The 14,423-nt window shown below is 41.1% G+C and overlaps 2 protein-coding genes across 2 annotated transcripts; one reads left to right on the plus strand and one right to left on the minus strand.

Annotated features, from left to right (window-relative positions):
- On the plus strand, window positions 5,809-9,284 carry LOC8072419 (epoxide hydrolase A). The gene is made up of 4 exons (XM_002455341.2): window positions 5,809-6,287; window positions 6,402-6,584; window positions 7,983-8,224; window positions 8,891-9,284. The coding sequence occupies exons 1-4, from the start codon at window positions 5,982-5,984 to the stop codon at window positions 9,135-9,137; spliced, it is 978 nt and encodes a 325-aa protein (XP_002455386.1). The 5' UTR covers window positions 5,809-5,981; the 3' UTR covers window positions 9,138-9,284.
- On the minus strand, window positions 11,221-13,300 carry LOC110434137 (cinnamoyl-CoA reductase 1-like). Its single transcript, XM_021457892.1, has 5 exons — window positions 13,067-13,300; window positions 12,779-12,933; window positions 12,471-12,653; window positions 11,962-12,314; window positions 11,221-11,644 (listed from the first exon to the last, which is right to left on the minus strand). Exons 1-5 carry the CDS (start codon window positions 13,188-13,190, stop codon window positions 11,476-11,478), a joined length of 984 nt encoding a protein of 327 aa, XP_021313567.1. The 5' UTR covers window positions 13,191-13,300; the 3' UTR covers window positions 11,221-11,475.

The raw sequence follows: 14,423 nt of genomic DNA on the forward strand, positions 1-14,423 counted from the left end.
ACCTTGCACAGGGTTGTGGTAGCCTTATCACCATAGAAGACTTCGCTGGTATTTCGTCGAGCAGTCGATGGGCGGTGGCGGCTCTACACCCATGGTGTTGAGGGGGTTTGGCGCCGGTGCGGTGAAGATCGGACGACGCAAGTCGATGCCCGAGGTCACGGCCAGCTCAATGAGGCAAAGGTGGCGCAGAGGAAGCAGATGACTGGCGGCAAATGGCGTGGCCGCGGCACGACGACGAGGTGAGGACGAGGCTGCTCGGTTCGGCGAAGGAAACGACGACGGTTGGTGGGGAATCCGGCATCCCCGAGCCCACACCTAAAGTTGAGCATGCAGCCCGCGGGCCAAAGGCACGGTCATTTGGCCCGGCCCGAGCACGGCACGGTCCGATCCTAACTGGGCCCGGGCCGGCCCGAAGCACGTTGCGGGCCGTGCTTGGGCCGACCCCTCGGCCCGCTGGGCGGCACGGCACGCTTTTAACAGCAGGCACGGTGTCGGCACGGTATGAGAAAATTTGTGAAACTTGAAGTATCAGGTTCTATGACTTGTGAAATTTGTGACTTTTGGCAAGTAAAATATAATATGAGAGTATATTGTGTTATGTGAATTGTGAAGTATTAATGTATGTGACTTGAATGTAATATATTTATGCTTTGTTAAATTCTGTATTAAATTTGATGTTTTTCATATATCGGGCCATGGGCCGGCTCGAAGGACTATTGGGCCTCGTGCCTTTCGGCCCGGCCCGGCACGAAAATCGGCCCACGGGCCGTGCCTGGGCCGTCAGGCAGGCACGGCCATACGGGCCCGTGCCCTTTTGGCCCGTGCCAGGCCGTGCCGGGCCGGTCCGTTGCTCATCTTTACCCACACCGCACCCGCTTGGGCGGCAGTGCCGGAGTGGACGCCCGCTGAGACGCTGGAGCTAGTCACCGAGGTCATGGCCATAGACGACGGCAGGTCCCGCTCTGTCTCTGTGTTCCAGAAGTGGGCTACCCCTTTACCTGCTGTTGCTGCGAGAGGTGGTGGCGCGTGTCTGTGGAGGCGTCCGAGTCGTCCATCTTGGCGCTACCTTCTTGAAGGCCGAGCCGCCGAGGTGCTTGCATTGCCTGCAGCTGGTGGAGGGTGAAGTAGATGAAGGAGGCAGGCGCACCGAAGACACGGACGAGGCAAAGGAGATGCCTAGCAGCAGAAGGGGAGACGGAGGGAGGTGACCGCATCGGTCCAGTGAGGCCACGAAGCCCTCGAACAAGCCAGACTCCATAAAAATAAAGCCCCCCCATCGTTTCTCCAAGGCCTTGTTTAGTTCACCCTGAAAACCAAAAAAATTTCAAGATTTCCCGTCACATCGAATCTTGTGGCATATGCATGAAATATTAAATATAGACAAAAACAAAAACTAATTACACAGTTTAGCTGTAAATCACGAGACGAATCTTTTGATCCTAGTTAGTCCATGATTAGATAATATTTATCACAAACAAACGAAAGTGCTACAGTACCGAAAAGTTTTCACTTTTCGGAACTAAACAAGGCCCAAGGCCTGACCCAACATGCTTTAGGGTGTGTTTGGTTGGGCTGTGACTTTTGGAAAAGCTACTGTGAGCTTTGAGCTTTTGAAAAGCTGCTGTGGAATGTGGGCTTTGAGAAACCCAAAAGTCATTTCGTTGGTCACTCGTGGCTTTTGGAAAAAAAACTGAACGGATTCCAAAAGTCAGTGAAAGCAGGGGGTGAGGTGCTTTTGGATTTGTACTACGAGAAAAGCTGCTTTTGGGCAAAAGCACTTGTGGCTTTTGGGCCCTTTGGTTGGCTTTTGGCTTTTACAAAAGTAAAAGCAGGTTCAAAAGCCCAGCAAAGGGACCTTTAAGTTCCGTGTGGAACAGCCTCCGAGGCTGGATCAATTGCACCAAACACGATATGTTGTAGCTGGGGAGCTCGAGCCACCCTTCCGGCCTGATATCAAATACGCCCTCAATGTTCCGTGGAGAGAAACACTATCTGAGCATAACGAGGGCAGCAGACGTGGCGCGCCTCATATCGTCTGGACTAGAGTTAACTGGGCTACAATCGCAAAAAAAAAATTAAAAATAGAGAGCTAACTGGGCTACCAGCTAATTGGACTATTCACTGTCTACTTGTCTTTAATTTGCTTGGCCCATAAACAGACCATTACCACCTACGTCAACAGCAAGCCCAGGAGGAGGCTATTTTCTCCAAGGAAAAAGTCCACTTTAGGTCCCTTAACTTTCACGAAAGTCTAATTTTTATCCCTGAACTCTAAAATCAGATAAGTTACATCCCTCAACTTTTAAAACCGTGCACATTACATCCTTGGCCTAGTTTTGAAAGCGGTTTTGTCCTTTTCTTTTTATTTAATTTAGCTGACTTTTTTTTGAAAAATCACAGTAAATCACATAAAAATCATAAAATAGAAAACTCAATTTTGTTGAACTTCTGATGAGTAGATCTACATATTAAATATATAATATAGTATATTTTAGTATAATTTTTTTTGATGCAGCTTTAGATCTATGCTTTTCTGTAATTAATTAGACTAATTATAGCTACAGTTTATATGGTCCAATTGTGATGAAATTTATATGGTGGGCTATTATTCTATGATTGAGTTGTAGTAAAAATTTCATACTCATTGGAACATGTATTACTTAGTTATAGATTTATTTAGGTTTATGCTTGTTAAATCTTAATAAATCTATAACTAAGTTATACATGATCTAATGAGTATTAAATTTTTACCACAATTTAAACATATAATAATTAGCCCAACATAAAAAATTCATCATAATTGGACCATATAAACTATAGCTATGAACTATTCTAATTAATTATAGAAAAACACAGATCTAAAGCTACAACAAAAACTTTCTACTAAAGCATACCATATTATATGTTCATTGTGTAGATCTACTTATTTGGAGTCCAACAAATTCAGATTTACTATTTTATGAATTTAATGTGATTTACTATAATTTTACAAATATTCAGCCAAAATAAATAAAAATGAAAAAAACAAAACTGCCTTCAAAACCGCTCATAATCATGTTAGGGACGTAATATGCATGGTTTCAAAAATTGAGGGATGTATTTTACCCGATTTTGAAATTCAAAGATGAAAAACAGACTTTTGCGAAAGTTGAGGGACCGACTTTTTCCTTTCTCTGGCCCACGAGGAGGCTTTCTTCTCCGATCCGATCGGCTGGAGCAGCCGCCGCCCGCCGCCGTTTCTTCAAGCCAAAAGAAGAAAAAAACGCAGGCTAGGGGAAAAAACCGGGAGGTCTCTTGAGGTTCGACGGCCGCCCCACCTACACTAGTCCGCCCCTAGTACACCTTCAAAATATGTAGAGGCAAAGTAGTACCGCCCCGCTATGCTCAACTCGTCCCCAGATTGTTTTTTTCACTCACTACTCGCAATCAGAATAGATATCAAACAAAATCAAATTAAATCGTTCTAAATCTAAATCGCCCTCATGTCCAGATTCTTTTTGCCTCGCTTCTCCAAATCAGAATTGAATATCAGAATTGAATATCAAATCAGATCAAATCGTTCGAAATGTAAATCGGAAAAAATATCAAACTAAATTAAATGAAATCGAAAAAACACAAGTCGTCGGTAGTGCTTGGTGCGTGGAACCGAGGAGGCTAAGGTCTTCACCCGACACGGACAACGACTCGAACTCAACCTCGCGTCACCTGCACGAGCGCTCATGGACCACCAAACTTAGGCCCAGCGTCACTATAAAAATAATAAGAGTAGGTACAATAACACTCTGATTTCATCGATCAGCTCGTCATGCATACATATACACTTTCTTATGCAAAGGTTAACTCTTTCTTTCTTATCCTTACATATTAAAAAAATAGACTATAAAAGATAATTGTTGTATGAGCTAGACTCTAAACTTGTCTATTGATGATTTAGCTTGGCTTATAGACATGTTTTATTAAGCTTGCTCTAAAACCCGCTCTCACGTGACCTCGATCCAGTCCCAAACTCGAGACAAAACCTGTGCTGTACTTAGCAGACAATTAAGTCTTACCGCTATCAATGTAAAGTGAAACTATTATGTATGTTTAATATGTTTATCTAAATCGTAAACTATTATGTATGGCTAGAGGAAGGTGGAGACGGCTTTATATTTTCTATATAACTAGATTTATAGATTTTTTTAATATGTTTATCTAAATCGTAACTCACGAACGGACTCTGATCAGCTATTATCATCGCTGGAGAATGTCATCACCAAATAACTTATTGCTGAAACTGAAAAACGTTTGTGATGGCCTTTTACGAACCGCTTATGATAGGTTTGAATATATATAGTAGTTCTTCACCATATATATATGGCACACTTGCTCATGAAAATTCTTGGTTCATGTGTCTAAACTGGTTGTAAACTTACAACTCATTTCTCCTCTCTCTTTTTTTTTTCTCTCCTCTCCACTTTAGTATTTAGTTAGTTTATGACGTGTTATTATACTTGCTCTAAGAACAGCTACAACGTGTGCTAAAAACGATGCTTTAACTCTCAATGCATGTTTCATGAAAGTGTCATGCACATTAAATAGGGTGCCACATAAGCAAATTTGCTGACTTGACAGGGTCATTAAATGAAGGAGTTTCATCAGATGAGAGAGGAGTTTCATCCTCATGAAACTTTTATGGCTCGGTTACATAATTTATAGTTTTGATAACTGTGTCATAAAACTATGCATCGAGACTGACCTAAGCCTCGGTATGCACATGGCGAAGCGATGCCGGAACTATAGAGCGGCTAACATTGATGACTCTACTCACCTCGATGCTTCATCGATAAAATATTTTTCTGTCCCGATAGTATTCAAGTTGATGTAGCTCGTCGCACTCAAAGCCACTATGATATGATAGAGCTCCACTTCTTGATTCTATTAAGAAGGGATTCTGGTGCGAAGTAAGTGAGAATTAATTCTAAAATAATTCCTGTGGCAAATAAATAAAGACTAGCGAAAAATGGTGGAGAGTGTTTTTTTTAAAGCTTTTAGATAGTGTAAATAGAGAAGTGATTTTTATCAACTATCCTACGGAATATAGTTACATTTTAAGTATTTGCACGGCTCCATAGAAGCTAAAGGAAGATGAGTTCAGGAGCTATGCTAAAGAAGCTTTTTTGTGTTATGGAGAGAAATACAAGAGGTTTTCCGTTTTTCATTAAAAGAAAGGTAATCAAATATTACAAGAGCAGGACTAAATGAGCCTCGAATGTTATTAACTTCTTGTGTTATGGAGAGAAATACTCTATTTATTTGATAGTGGCCCTACATGTGAAGCATCGTTTTTTTTTTGACAAGTCAAGCATCGTTGTTGACGTTTTTTCTAGATTGTTGTTTTTTTTATGTGGTTATGAAATGACATTTCAACCTCGACTACATCGCGGGTGTTACACACGATGGCTGGCAATTGGCCCCACTCATCATAGACACACACAGACACAGGAATACGTGTGATGTGAACGAAATCATGTCTCTTTCTCGGGTCTTGTTTAGATCCAAAAACTTTTTAGATTTTAACACTGTATCACTTTCGTTTTATTTGACAAATATTATTTAATCATAGAGCAACTAGACTTAAAAGATTCGTCTCGTGATTTACAAGTAAACTTTGCAATTAGTTATCTTTTTTATTTATATTTAATGTTCCATACATGTGCCGTAAGATTCTGTGACGAGGAATCTTGTAAAGTTTTGGATAAACAAGACCTGATTCGAAGGCGCATTCCTGCCAGAGCGCTTCCCTTACTTCATCGCAGCGTAACGTGTGACACCGTCCGTTCGGCACTTCGGCCTCCTCGCACGCCCCCAAATCCCCCAGCTGCGCTTCCAAAGCCAGCAGCCGGCGGGCCCCTCTACAAAAGCAGGCGGCTTGCGCGTGCGCGACGGGCAGCAGCACCTGCCTCTGCCTGAGCCAGTACGCCTCGGTGAGCAGACAAGCGATGGCGGCCACGGTGGAGGGGGTGCGGCACCGGACGGTGGAGGCGAACGGAGTGCGCCTGCACGTGGCGGAGGCTGGGCCCGAGGAGGCCGGCGCCCCCGTGGTGCTGCTCGTTCACGGCTTCCCGGACCTCTGGTACGGCTGGCGCCACCAGATGGCCGCCCTGGCGGCGCGCGGCTACCGCGCCGTGGCCCCGGACCTCCGCGGCTACGGCGACTCCGACTCCCCGCCCGACGCGTCCAGCTACACCACCTTCCATGTCGTCGGGGACCTCGTCGCGCTCATCTCCGACCTCGGCCAGCCCCGGGTCCGTTCGATTCGTTGCACACCAATCCAAGCTGCGACGCAGAAACGCGACGTTGACTTCTTTTTTTCTTTCTTTTTGATTTGATCGGGTTATCTTCTCGCAATCTCGCTGCAGGTGTTCGTGGTGGGGCACGACTGGGGCGCCATCGTGGCGTGGCAGCTGTGTCTGCTCCGGCCGGACCTGGTGCGGGCGCTCGTGAACCTCAGCGTCGTGTACCACCCGCGGCGGCCGGAGATGAGCCCGCTCCAGACCATCAGGGCTGCCTGCGGCGAAGACCACTACATGTGCCGCTTCCAGGTAAACAAAGGCCTTGTTTACTTCCCAAAAAATTTTGCAAATTTTTTCACATTCTCCGTCACATCAAATCTTTAAACGCATGCATGAGGTATTAAATATAAACGAAAATAAAAACTAATTGCACAGTTTGGTCGGAATTGACGAGACGAATCTTTTGAGCCTAGTTAGTATATGATTGGACAATGTTTGTCAAATATAAACGAAAATGCTACAGTGTCAATTTTCTAAAATTTTTGGGAACTAAACAAGGCCAAAGTGGAGTACTCTGCTTCCATTCCTATTGCATACTGCTATTGCAGTCTCCTATCGGCAGACAGGATCAATCAATGCTCTTTATTTATGATGAGTAGCCATGTTCCGTCCTCTGCCCTGATAACCATTGGTTCGGGCGTTTGGCACTTTTCGTTAATTTGGCAGATTCGATGGATGCTAGAATGATTACTTGGTGCCTTAATTTGTTTCTCCTAGCGGTTAAGGATTGGATTTGGCACCCCGCACAGATAATGCTGGGAGTGATGATAAACAGAAACAGCTAGAAGTATCCACAGTTGCAGTCTTGCAGATAGATAAGGGTGACGAAATAAATGCTACTGGGAACTTCTAATTTAAAAAATGAAGCACAGCCCATAGATTGAACTGGGAGGAGGTTAGCAGATCATTTGATAGAAACTTGAATACTTAGTCCTGTGGTTTATTTTTTTAGACAATAGGCTTCCCTACAACAAATTAATATCAACAGAGTAACAGTTGTGTGCAAGTTTCTTAATATAGGCCTTGTTTAGTTCCCAAATAATTTTGCAAAATTTTTCGGATTTCCCGTCACATTGAATCTTTAGATACATGCATGGAATATTAAATATAGATGAAAATAAAAACTAATTGCACAGTTTGGTCGGAATTGACGAGACGAGTCTTTTAAGCCTAGTTAGTCCATGATTGGACAATATTTGTCAAATACAAACGAAAGTGCTACAGTGTCGATTTCTCAAAGTTTTTTGGAACTAAACAAGGCCATAATGATATGTGTTTGAGAAAAAAAAAATTTGTGCAAGGGTCCAAACAAAAGCATAGTTTATAGGAAATATCAGGTCTTCTTTGGAGCTCTATCAATGAATATCAGCATGCAGCACCAGGTCTTTTAGAGCTGCAAAACTTACCTAACTATTCAGATTGTCTCACTGCTTTTAGTTCATTTGAATCTTCAAGGGAATACTCTTTGATGTCACTGTCTTGAAATCATCTACTTTGTTGCATTTCCATAGTGCGGTTATGTGGAACTAGCTATTTTAATTCTACATTGTGATATATTTTGTGCATATCAATGTCCCTTTATACTTTTTTTTTAATTTTTTTTTTGAAAAATACTGTACATATCGAATTACATAAGAATGCATACAGGAACCTGGTGTTGCTGAAGCTGAGTTTGCTCTGTATGACACCAAGTATGTGTTTAAGAAGACATTCGGCATGCGCAAGCCAGCTCCTCTTGTTCTACCTAAGGACAAGAGCTTCTTTGATTCACTTGATTCAGATGGAACTTGTCCTCCATGGCTATCAGAGGAAGATATTTCCTACTATGCAGAAAAATTTGCGAAAACAGGCTTTACTGGAGGACTTAACTACTACAGATGCATGGACAGGTATGTGTCTTATGGTCAGTCAACAGTTTTGATTTTGCAATTTACTTCTTTATTGATGCTATCAATCATTTGCCATTCAACAATTTCCCGTTTTTTATTTGCCATGGGATAACTGAAAGTATCAATTCATGATTGATTAGACCATTCAAATGTGCAAGTTGATTTTATTTTGAATTTACACCTTTTTTCATGCGGTTTGGGTGTGTGTGGGGTCGGGGGTCACGTATACTACCTCTGTTCTAAGAAACATGTCGTTTTAGCTTTGTCTGAAGCAAAACTTTTCAAATTTGACCAGTCTTATATACAGAGAAGATTGTCAACATTTATTATAGCAAGTATGTGTAATATGAAAACATGTTCCGCGTCATACTTATTTGGTGACACAAATATAAATATTGTCTTAGACTTGGTTAAATGTAAGATAGTTTGACTTAAAATTCTTATAGAAGAACTAGAATCTCAATTTTTCTTAGACGGAGCTAGTATAATGTTTGAAAAGGAGAGGAATTAATGACAAATATAAGTTTTACGAATTACTGAACTCGATTTCATTTGGTGCCAACTGCCAACCAATGTAAATTCGACCTTTATGTACAGAAGAGGCTTTATTTAGAGCTGACAGAGGCATTTGTAAGGTCTCACGAGATCCATTTCGTGGTCATGCAGGAGCTGGGAGCTTTCTGCACCATGGACTGGAGCTCAGATAAAAGTTCCGTCAAAATTCATTGTTGGGGACCTAGACATTACATACAACGCCCCCGGGGTACCAGACTACATTCACAAGGGTGGCTTCAAGGCAAGCGTGCCAAATCTAGAGGACGTGGTTATTATGGAGGGAGTGAGCCACTTCCTCAACCAGGAGAAGCCTAATGAGGTCTCTGATCACATCTGCGAGTTCTTTAGCAAGTTCTGATATGTATGTATAAGGAAAAATGTCAAGGAGCAATTATATGCTTCTGAGCTACTTTTATGTCAAATGCGGTTGCCAGTGTCACCATACAAATATATATGAATCTAAATAAAATTCGTCTGTCTCTGATCAAAATTTTGAAGATCTTCACTTGTCACAGAGTGTTTGCCTTCTTACTGCATTGAAGTTTTAACATGTGTTTATAAACCGTTCGCTTGTCTTATAAGCCGTACTTTTTCTACCAGTCAACAATGTTTTTCTCTCACGATAAATCAATGAACAATATTTTTAGCTATGACTTGACTTTTCAGACCGACGAACAGAATTAGGATACAACTTTGAACCCAATGGGCCGGGCCAGCAATTGAGATGACATTCTGCGCGACGAGATGAGCGGCCTGCGGCAAGTGGTTGGCTGCTACAGTGCTACCTCTCCCACCAGATCACCAGAGACTTGCCGTCATCGACCCGGCCAGCCAATGCATTGCTTATATGTGGAGACATGCACGAAAAAAAAATATTAAAAGAAAAAAATATTCAAGTTCTGATGACATATAATATTAACAGCATGTATCATGTGGTTTAACTTTGTAGCACCACTAGGACATCACGACGATGACTTGAGCAGACTCATTGGACCATCAGCGGCAACCAAAACATGAGACTTCTTAGACTCTCAATCCAATGTCTGCGAACAAGCAACATCTAGATGGACGCGATGTCATCATCGGTTTGCGTACGATCGAGAGCGCATGATCGAGCAGAAAGGCAGTTTAGACATGCTCACGATGCCAGACTAAACACGTTTTCTAAAATCATGTTCTGTATTATGGTGCGCGGCTCACAGAAAATAGAGCATGATTTTAGTGAAAGTATGAAATTAGTTTTATATTTTTTTGAGTTATATGAAATTTCTATAAACTTTCAATATTAACTAGTATTTTTAAATGCATATTTACTGAAAAAACAAGACTTGTTTTTTTGAAGTTATTTCTAAACTTTATTTTTTGATAAATTCTAGGCTCCCTGAATGACATGGCGCCCAGGCTAATGTTTTTTTTTCACGATTGGGCTACACCTATAGGACGGCTAACGTGGCATCATATCAACCAAAACTGCTCCAAAATTATTCAAGAGAGGTAAATTGGATGGCTTCAAAAGTTAGATGAGTGTAAAAATCTAGTTTCCTGATTGAAGGAGGCAAATTGGACTTATAAATAATTGAGGGAGATGAGATGGCCTTAATTTTTTTTCATGAACCTAGCTAGTCGCCTGAACACAGACAACAGTTTTGTGTCTTGGACAATGGTTGCTTGTATTGGAATTCTGAGCATTTCAATAGCGATTCTTTGAGTAACATGAAGAACGGAGCAGATCTCATGCATCTATAAGAATTGCATAATCGGTGCTTTACTGCTTTTGGTACATTCTCTAGCAATTTTCTTTTCTTTTTGAACCTCTTGGTATCTTTAAGGAATGATAAAAATCTCTTGATCAGTTGTATCCAAGATGAAGCTTGGACTCAAAGGTAGGGTATTTTTTTTCATAAATACACAGGGACTTTTGTACGAGACGCAATAGTATCTCTAGTTATAGTAACTCTAGTATGCAATCATGTAAATATCTCTTCTCGCCATCCCCATATAGCATATTAGAAAAATGCATGCATTTTGAGAAGGGTCGTATTCTATTGTTACAATTCTACTGAATATACCTTTTTATTCTGTTCAGAATTGGTTTTACAGTATTGGTGCTTATGATTTGGGGGCAATGACTCCTTTGGCATTACGGTCTTCCCACAATGGTGTTGTCCATGAACCGATTTATCTGCGGATTAAATTTTGATTATTTTGACAAAAGCAAGGAAATGTGCTTAAGCAGGTCCACTTGAGAACACTTGGTGACAACATAGTGCCGTTGTCGTATGTTTGTTTAATAGGGAATTTAACTATTGATTTCAGTTATAAACAAACTGAGTACTTGTGTGCTTGGACATTATATTGTGATATACCGATACTGAAGGATAAGTTTTGAGAAATAAGTAATATATGAACACCAACTACTTTCAAAAAATGATATTGAACACTAGCTTCAAGTTTGCCTTTTATTTATTGAACTATTTGAGTGGTTATTCACTTTAGGAACTGTCTTTTCCGGTTCATACATAGTCCAAGTATACCAACTAAGGCATTTCCAAGACCAGCTTCAAGCTTGCCTTTATTTATTGAACTATTTGAGTGGTTATTCACTTTAGGAATCGTCAGGTTCATACGTAGTCCAAGTATACCAACTAAGGCATTTCCACCATCTTGTTGAAATCCATTTTTTATATCCTTGTTTCTCACAGGGATGACTTATGTAGCAGTAATGGGATATGACCATTCTCCTGTAGGCTGACCACTGTGTTGTATAAACTCTCTTTCAAAGGAGTGAACTTCATACCCAAAGCAACGAGCCTTTGTGTGGAGAACTTGTAAGGCTTGATCATTGGCTTGTTTTCATCCTTGCATCTAATTAAATGGTTAGACAAACAAAGGAAAAGTTAAAATCCGCAAAGCCAAATACTAAATGATGACGTATATAATCTATTCTTTGTGGGAAAGAGGAGCAAATTAAGTTTCCCTGGTGACATTATCTTTAGATACATTTTGGTGGTGGTGGGTGGCGGGTAGGGGGCAAGGGAATCCCCACACCTTGTTTTAATGTTTAACCAGTTAGTTTTGAGATCAACAATATTTCTAAAAGAGTAGCATAAATTAGACAAACATGCATTGCAAATGAAGGATCCACTATTTGAAATCATAATAAGAATTGCAGATAACTATACTTGGTGGTGATCGGGTACTGTGGGAAGAGCTCTCTCATCATTTGAAGAAATTCCGATTGATGTAGCATGTCACCTATGCAGAGGTACCGCCCATGTGTGCTCAAATCTTCATACACGAAAATATGGGCAAGGGCAACATCCCGCACATCGACATATGCTCCAACTGCGTTCGAGTATGCCTTCTTTGTGCCGTTCATGTAGGTGGCAACTGCAGATAAAGTTAAGTTTAATGTTGGTTGTAGCATTCTGCCTATTGTCACTGATGGGACAACTATTAGTAGTTGTATCCCTCTCTTTGATGCCTCTTCCATTGCAGTCTTCTCAGCAACCGTCTTCGCGTAGCAATACCAATTCTGTATTTTGATCATACATACTAAGTCAATAAAAACGATGCATGCTAAACATGCTAGGTCAGGTGGCCCAGTATGTATGACAATTGTGTATTTTGTTTGAGGTTTTATGATGAGCCATATATACTATTATCCATAATAGTAGAAGTGGTGGATGACCTGTGTTTGCTTGCAGAAGTCAAGATCACTCCAACAACTCTCGTCCACAGTCCGATCAGGGTTCCTGTTAGGGTTCATGTGGACAGCCCCATAAGATGAGGTGAACACCACACGTTGCACCCCCATGTCTGCTGCAGCGTTCATAACGTTCTTTGTTCCCTCAATAGCAACCGGCACAAGGTCCTGCATGCATCATTATTGCATTGTGCATCATAAGCATATATGTGACGCTTGAATTGGAATATGAAATCAATGGAAAAATGAAGCCTAACAACGTATAGAGAAGAGGAAGCAGTGAGAATACTGACAGGATCATTGGATATCGGGGAGGCAACATGGAAGACACCATCACATAAGCTGAAGGCACGACGAAGTGACATGTAGTCCAGCACATCAGCATGGTACAGAGATAGCCGTTCTTGAGCTCCATCCAGTGCCCGCAGATGGGAATTCTTCGAGTCCTCTGGCAGGCACCATGCATAACAAGAAATTGGAAGTATATATAAACGATTTGCTGGAACGAGAATAAACACACCAGCATGATAATGATAATACTGAATTTGAATAACGTAGTACGTGCTGACTCACTCACTCACCAGGGTCCCTGGCGGTGCCCCTGACAGCGTAGCCGCGTTGGAGCAGCTCCTTGACCAGCCATGACCCAATGAAGCCTCCAGCTCCGGTCACGCACACCAGCTGCTCAGCAGCTGCCTCCACCATGGTCGATCCAACCGAGATCGGCTGATGATGCTGTGAACACTGCCTATCGCGATCTCTTGCGAGGCTAAACTACTGGCGCACTAACGAAGCTCTAGCTGGTCCTGGATTAGACTCTCTTATATACTTATATATATAGGCTGGTCCATCTCTGCTTCTATCTATCTAATACTACTACGTTTTTTTACCTTTTTTTTTGTGCGAAATCTAGCACAAGGTAAAAATCGAGGAAGTTCGCAATCGCACCCGGGTTCCACGTGGGTGTGAATTAATTAATGTCCAGCGCAAAGCATTTGTGGAGAGTAGGCTTTCGTTTTAGAGAAGTAAGCAACTTGAGCGGATGAGACAAAACAAACTGATCTAATATAATCAGCTATTAATTTTTAATTCCACAATTAAATGCATACCTACAACATGGTGATCATGTTTGGGGGGAGAGGTGTCATTAGACGCGCTAGGAAATAATCAGCTATTAATTTTTTTTGAAACTGAGCTATCCGTATACTAATATAGCTTCATTGGTTAAGGTTAATGTCATGGGAGTTCCATAGCACGTTTTTCACTAAGAAGAAATGAGTGTTACAACAACGTATGCGATCTATAGCGCTAATCATGAGTGTTCTTATTTTCTTTCCATGTACTAAACCGAGAGAAGAAATTTATGGTACTCTGACATGATTAATCCGTGATTCTACTATTCGTGCATGTATGCTATTTCTCCACGGAAGAATGAAACTCGTGGAGGAAGAAAAAGGACAGGAGATTCAAATTCCGAAGATATGTCGAGCTCTCTCTCCCCACCTCAAAAAGTAGTATCGATATAGATTTTCTCCTCAATTATTTCTAGCTTTGACTTAGGGCAGTTTCAATAGAACATTAATGAAAGTTTCTATCTATGCTAACAGGTCTGTTTAGTTCTAAATTTTTTTGGGCCAAAAGCAAACTAATTTGCGTTTTCGCAATTTAGAAGTACTAGCAAATATGGCCGTGCGTTGCAACGGGAGAAAAACATTAAATAGCCATAGAAAGTGATGGCATAATATTACATATCTATTTATATTTATCTTTTTTATAAAATTTAAAGTCCATAATTTATTTTATTGATAACCATGACATCTATGGTATTGATAGTTAATATTTACAATAATATATAGCTTGGAAACATATTTATTTAATACTAATAATAATAATAGAAATTAGTCAAACCTTACCTCTTAATATACCTTAGTATTATAC

Source organism: Sorghum bicolor, chromosome 3 (assembly GCF_000003195.3).
Source record: "Sorghum bicolor cultivar BTx623 chromosome 3, Sorghum_bicolor_NCBIv3, whole genome shotgun sequence".
In the NCBI taxonomy this organism is placed as follows: Eukaryota; Viridiplantae; Streptophyta; class Magnoliopsida; order Poales; family Poaceae; genus Sorghum; species Sorghum bicolor.

Coding starts and splice junctions, on each gene's coding strand:
- LOC8072419 (XM_002455341.2), top strand. CDS start 5,982: ATGGCGGCCACGGTGGAGGGGGTGCGGCACCGGACGGTGGAGGCGAAC. Junction 6,288..6,401: donor CCGACCTCGGCCAGCCCCGG/GTCCGTTCGATT, acceptor ATCTCGCTGCAG/GTGTTCGTGGTGGGGCACGA. Junction 8,225..8,890: donor TACTACAGATGCATGGACAG/GTATGTGTCTTA, acceptor GTGGTCATGCAG/GAGCTGGGAGCTTTCTGCAC.
- LOC110434137 (XM_021457892.1), bottom strand. CDS start 13,190: ATGGTGGAGGCAGCTGCTGAGCAGCTGGTGTGCGTGACCGGAGCTGGA. Junction 12,654..12,778: donor CCCCGATATCCAATGATCCT/GTCAGTATTCTC, acceptor TGATGCATGCAG/GACCTTGTGCCGGTTGCTAT. Junction 12,315..12,470: donor ACTTCTGCAAGCAAACACAG/GTCATCCACCAC, acceptor ATCAAAATACAG/AATTGGTATTGCTACGCGAA.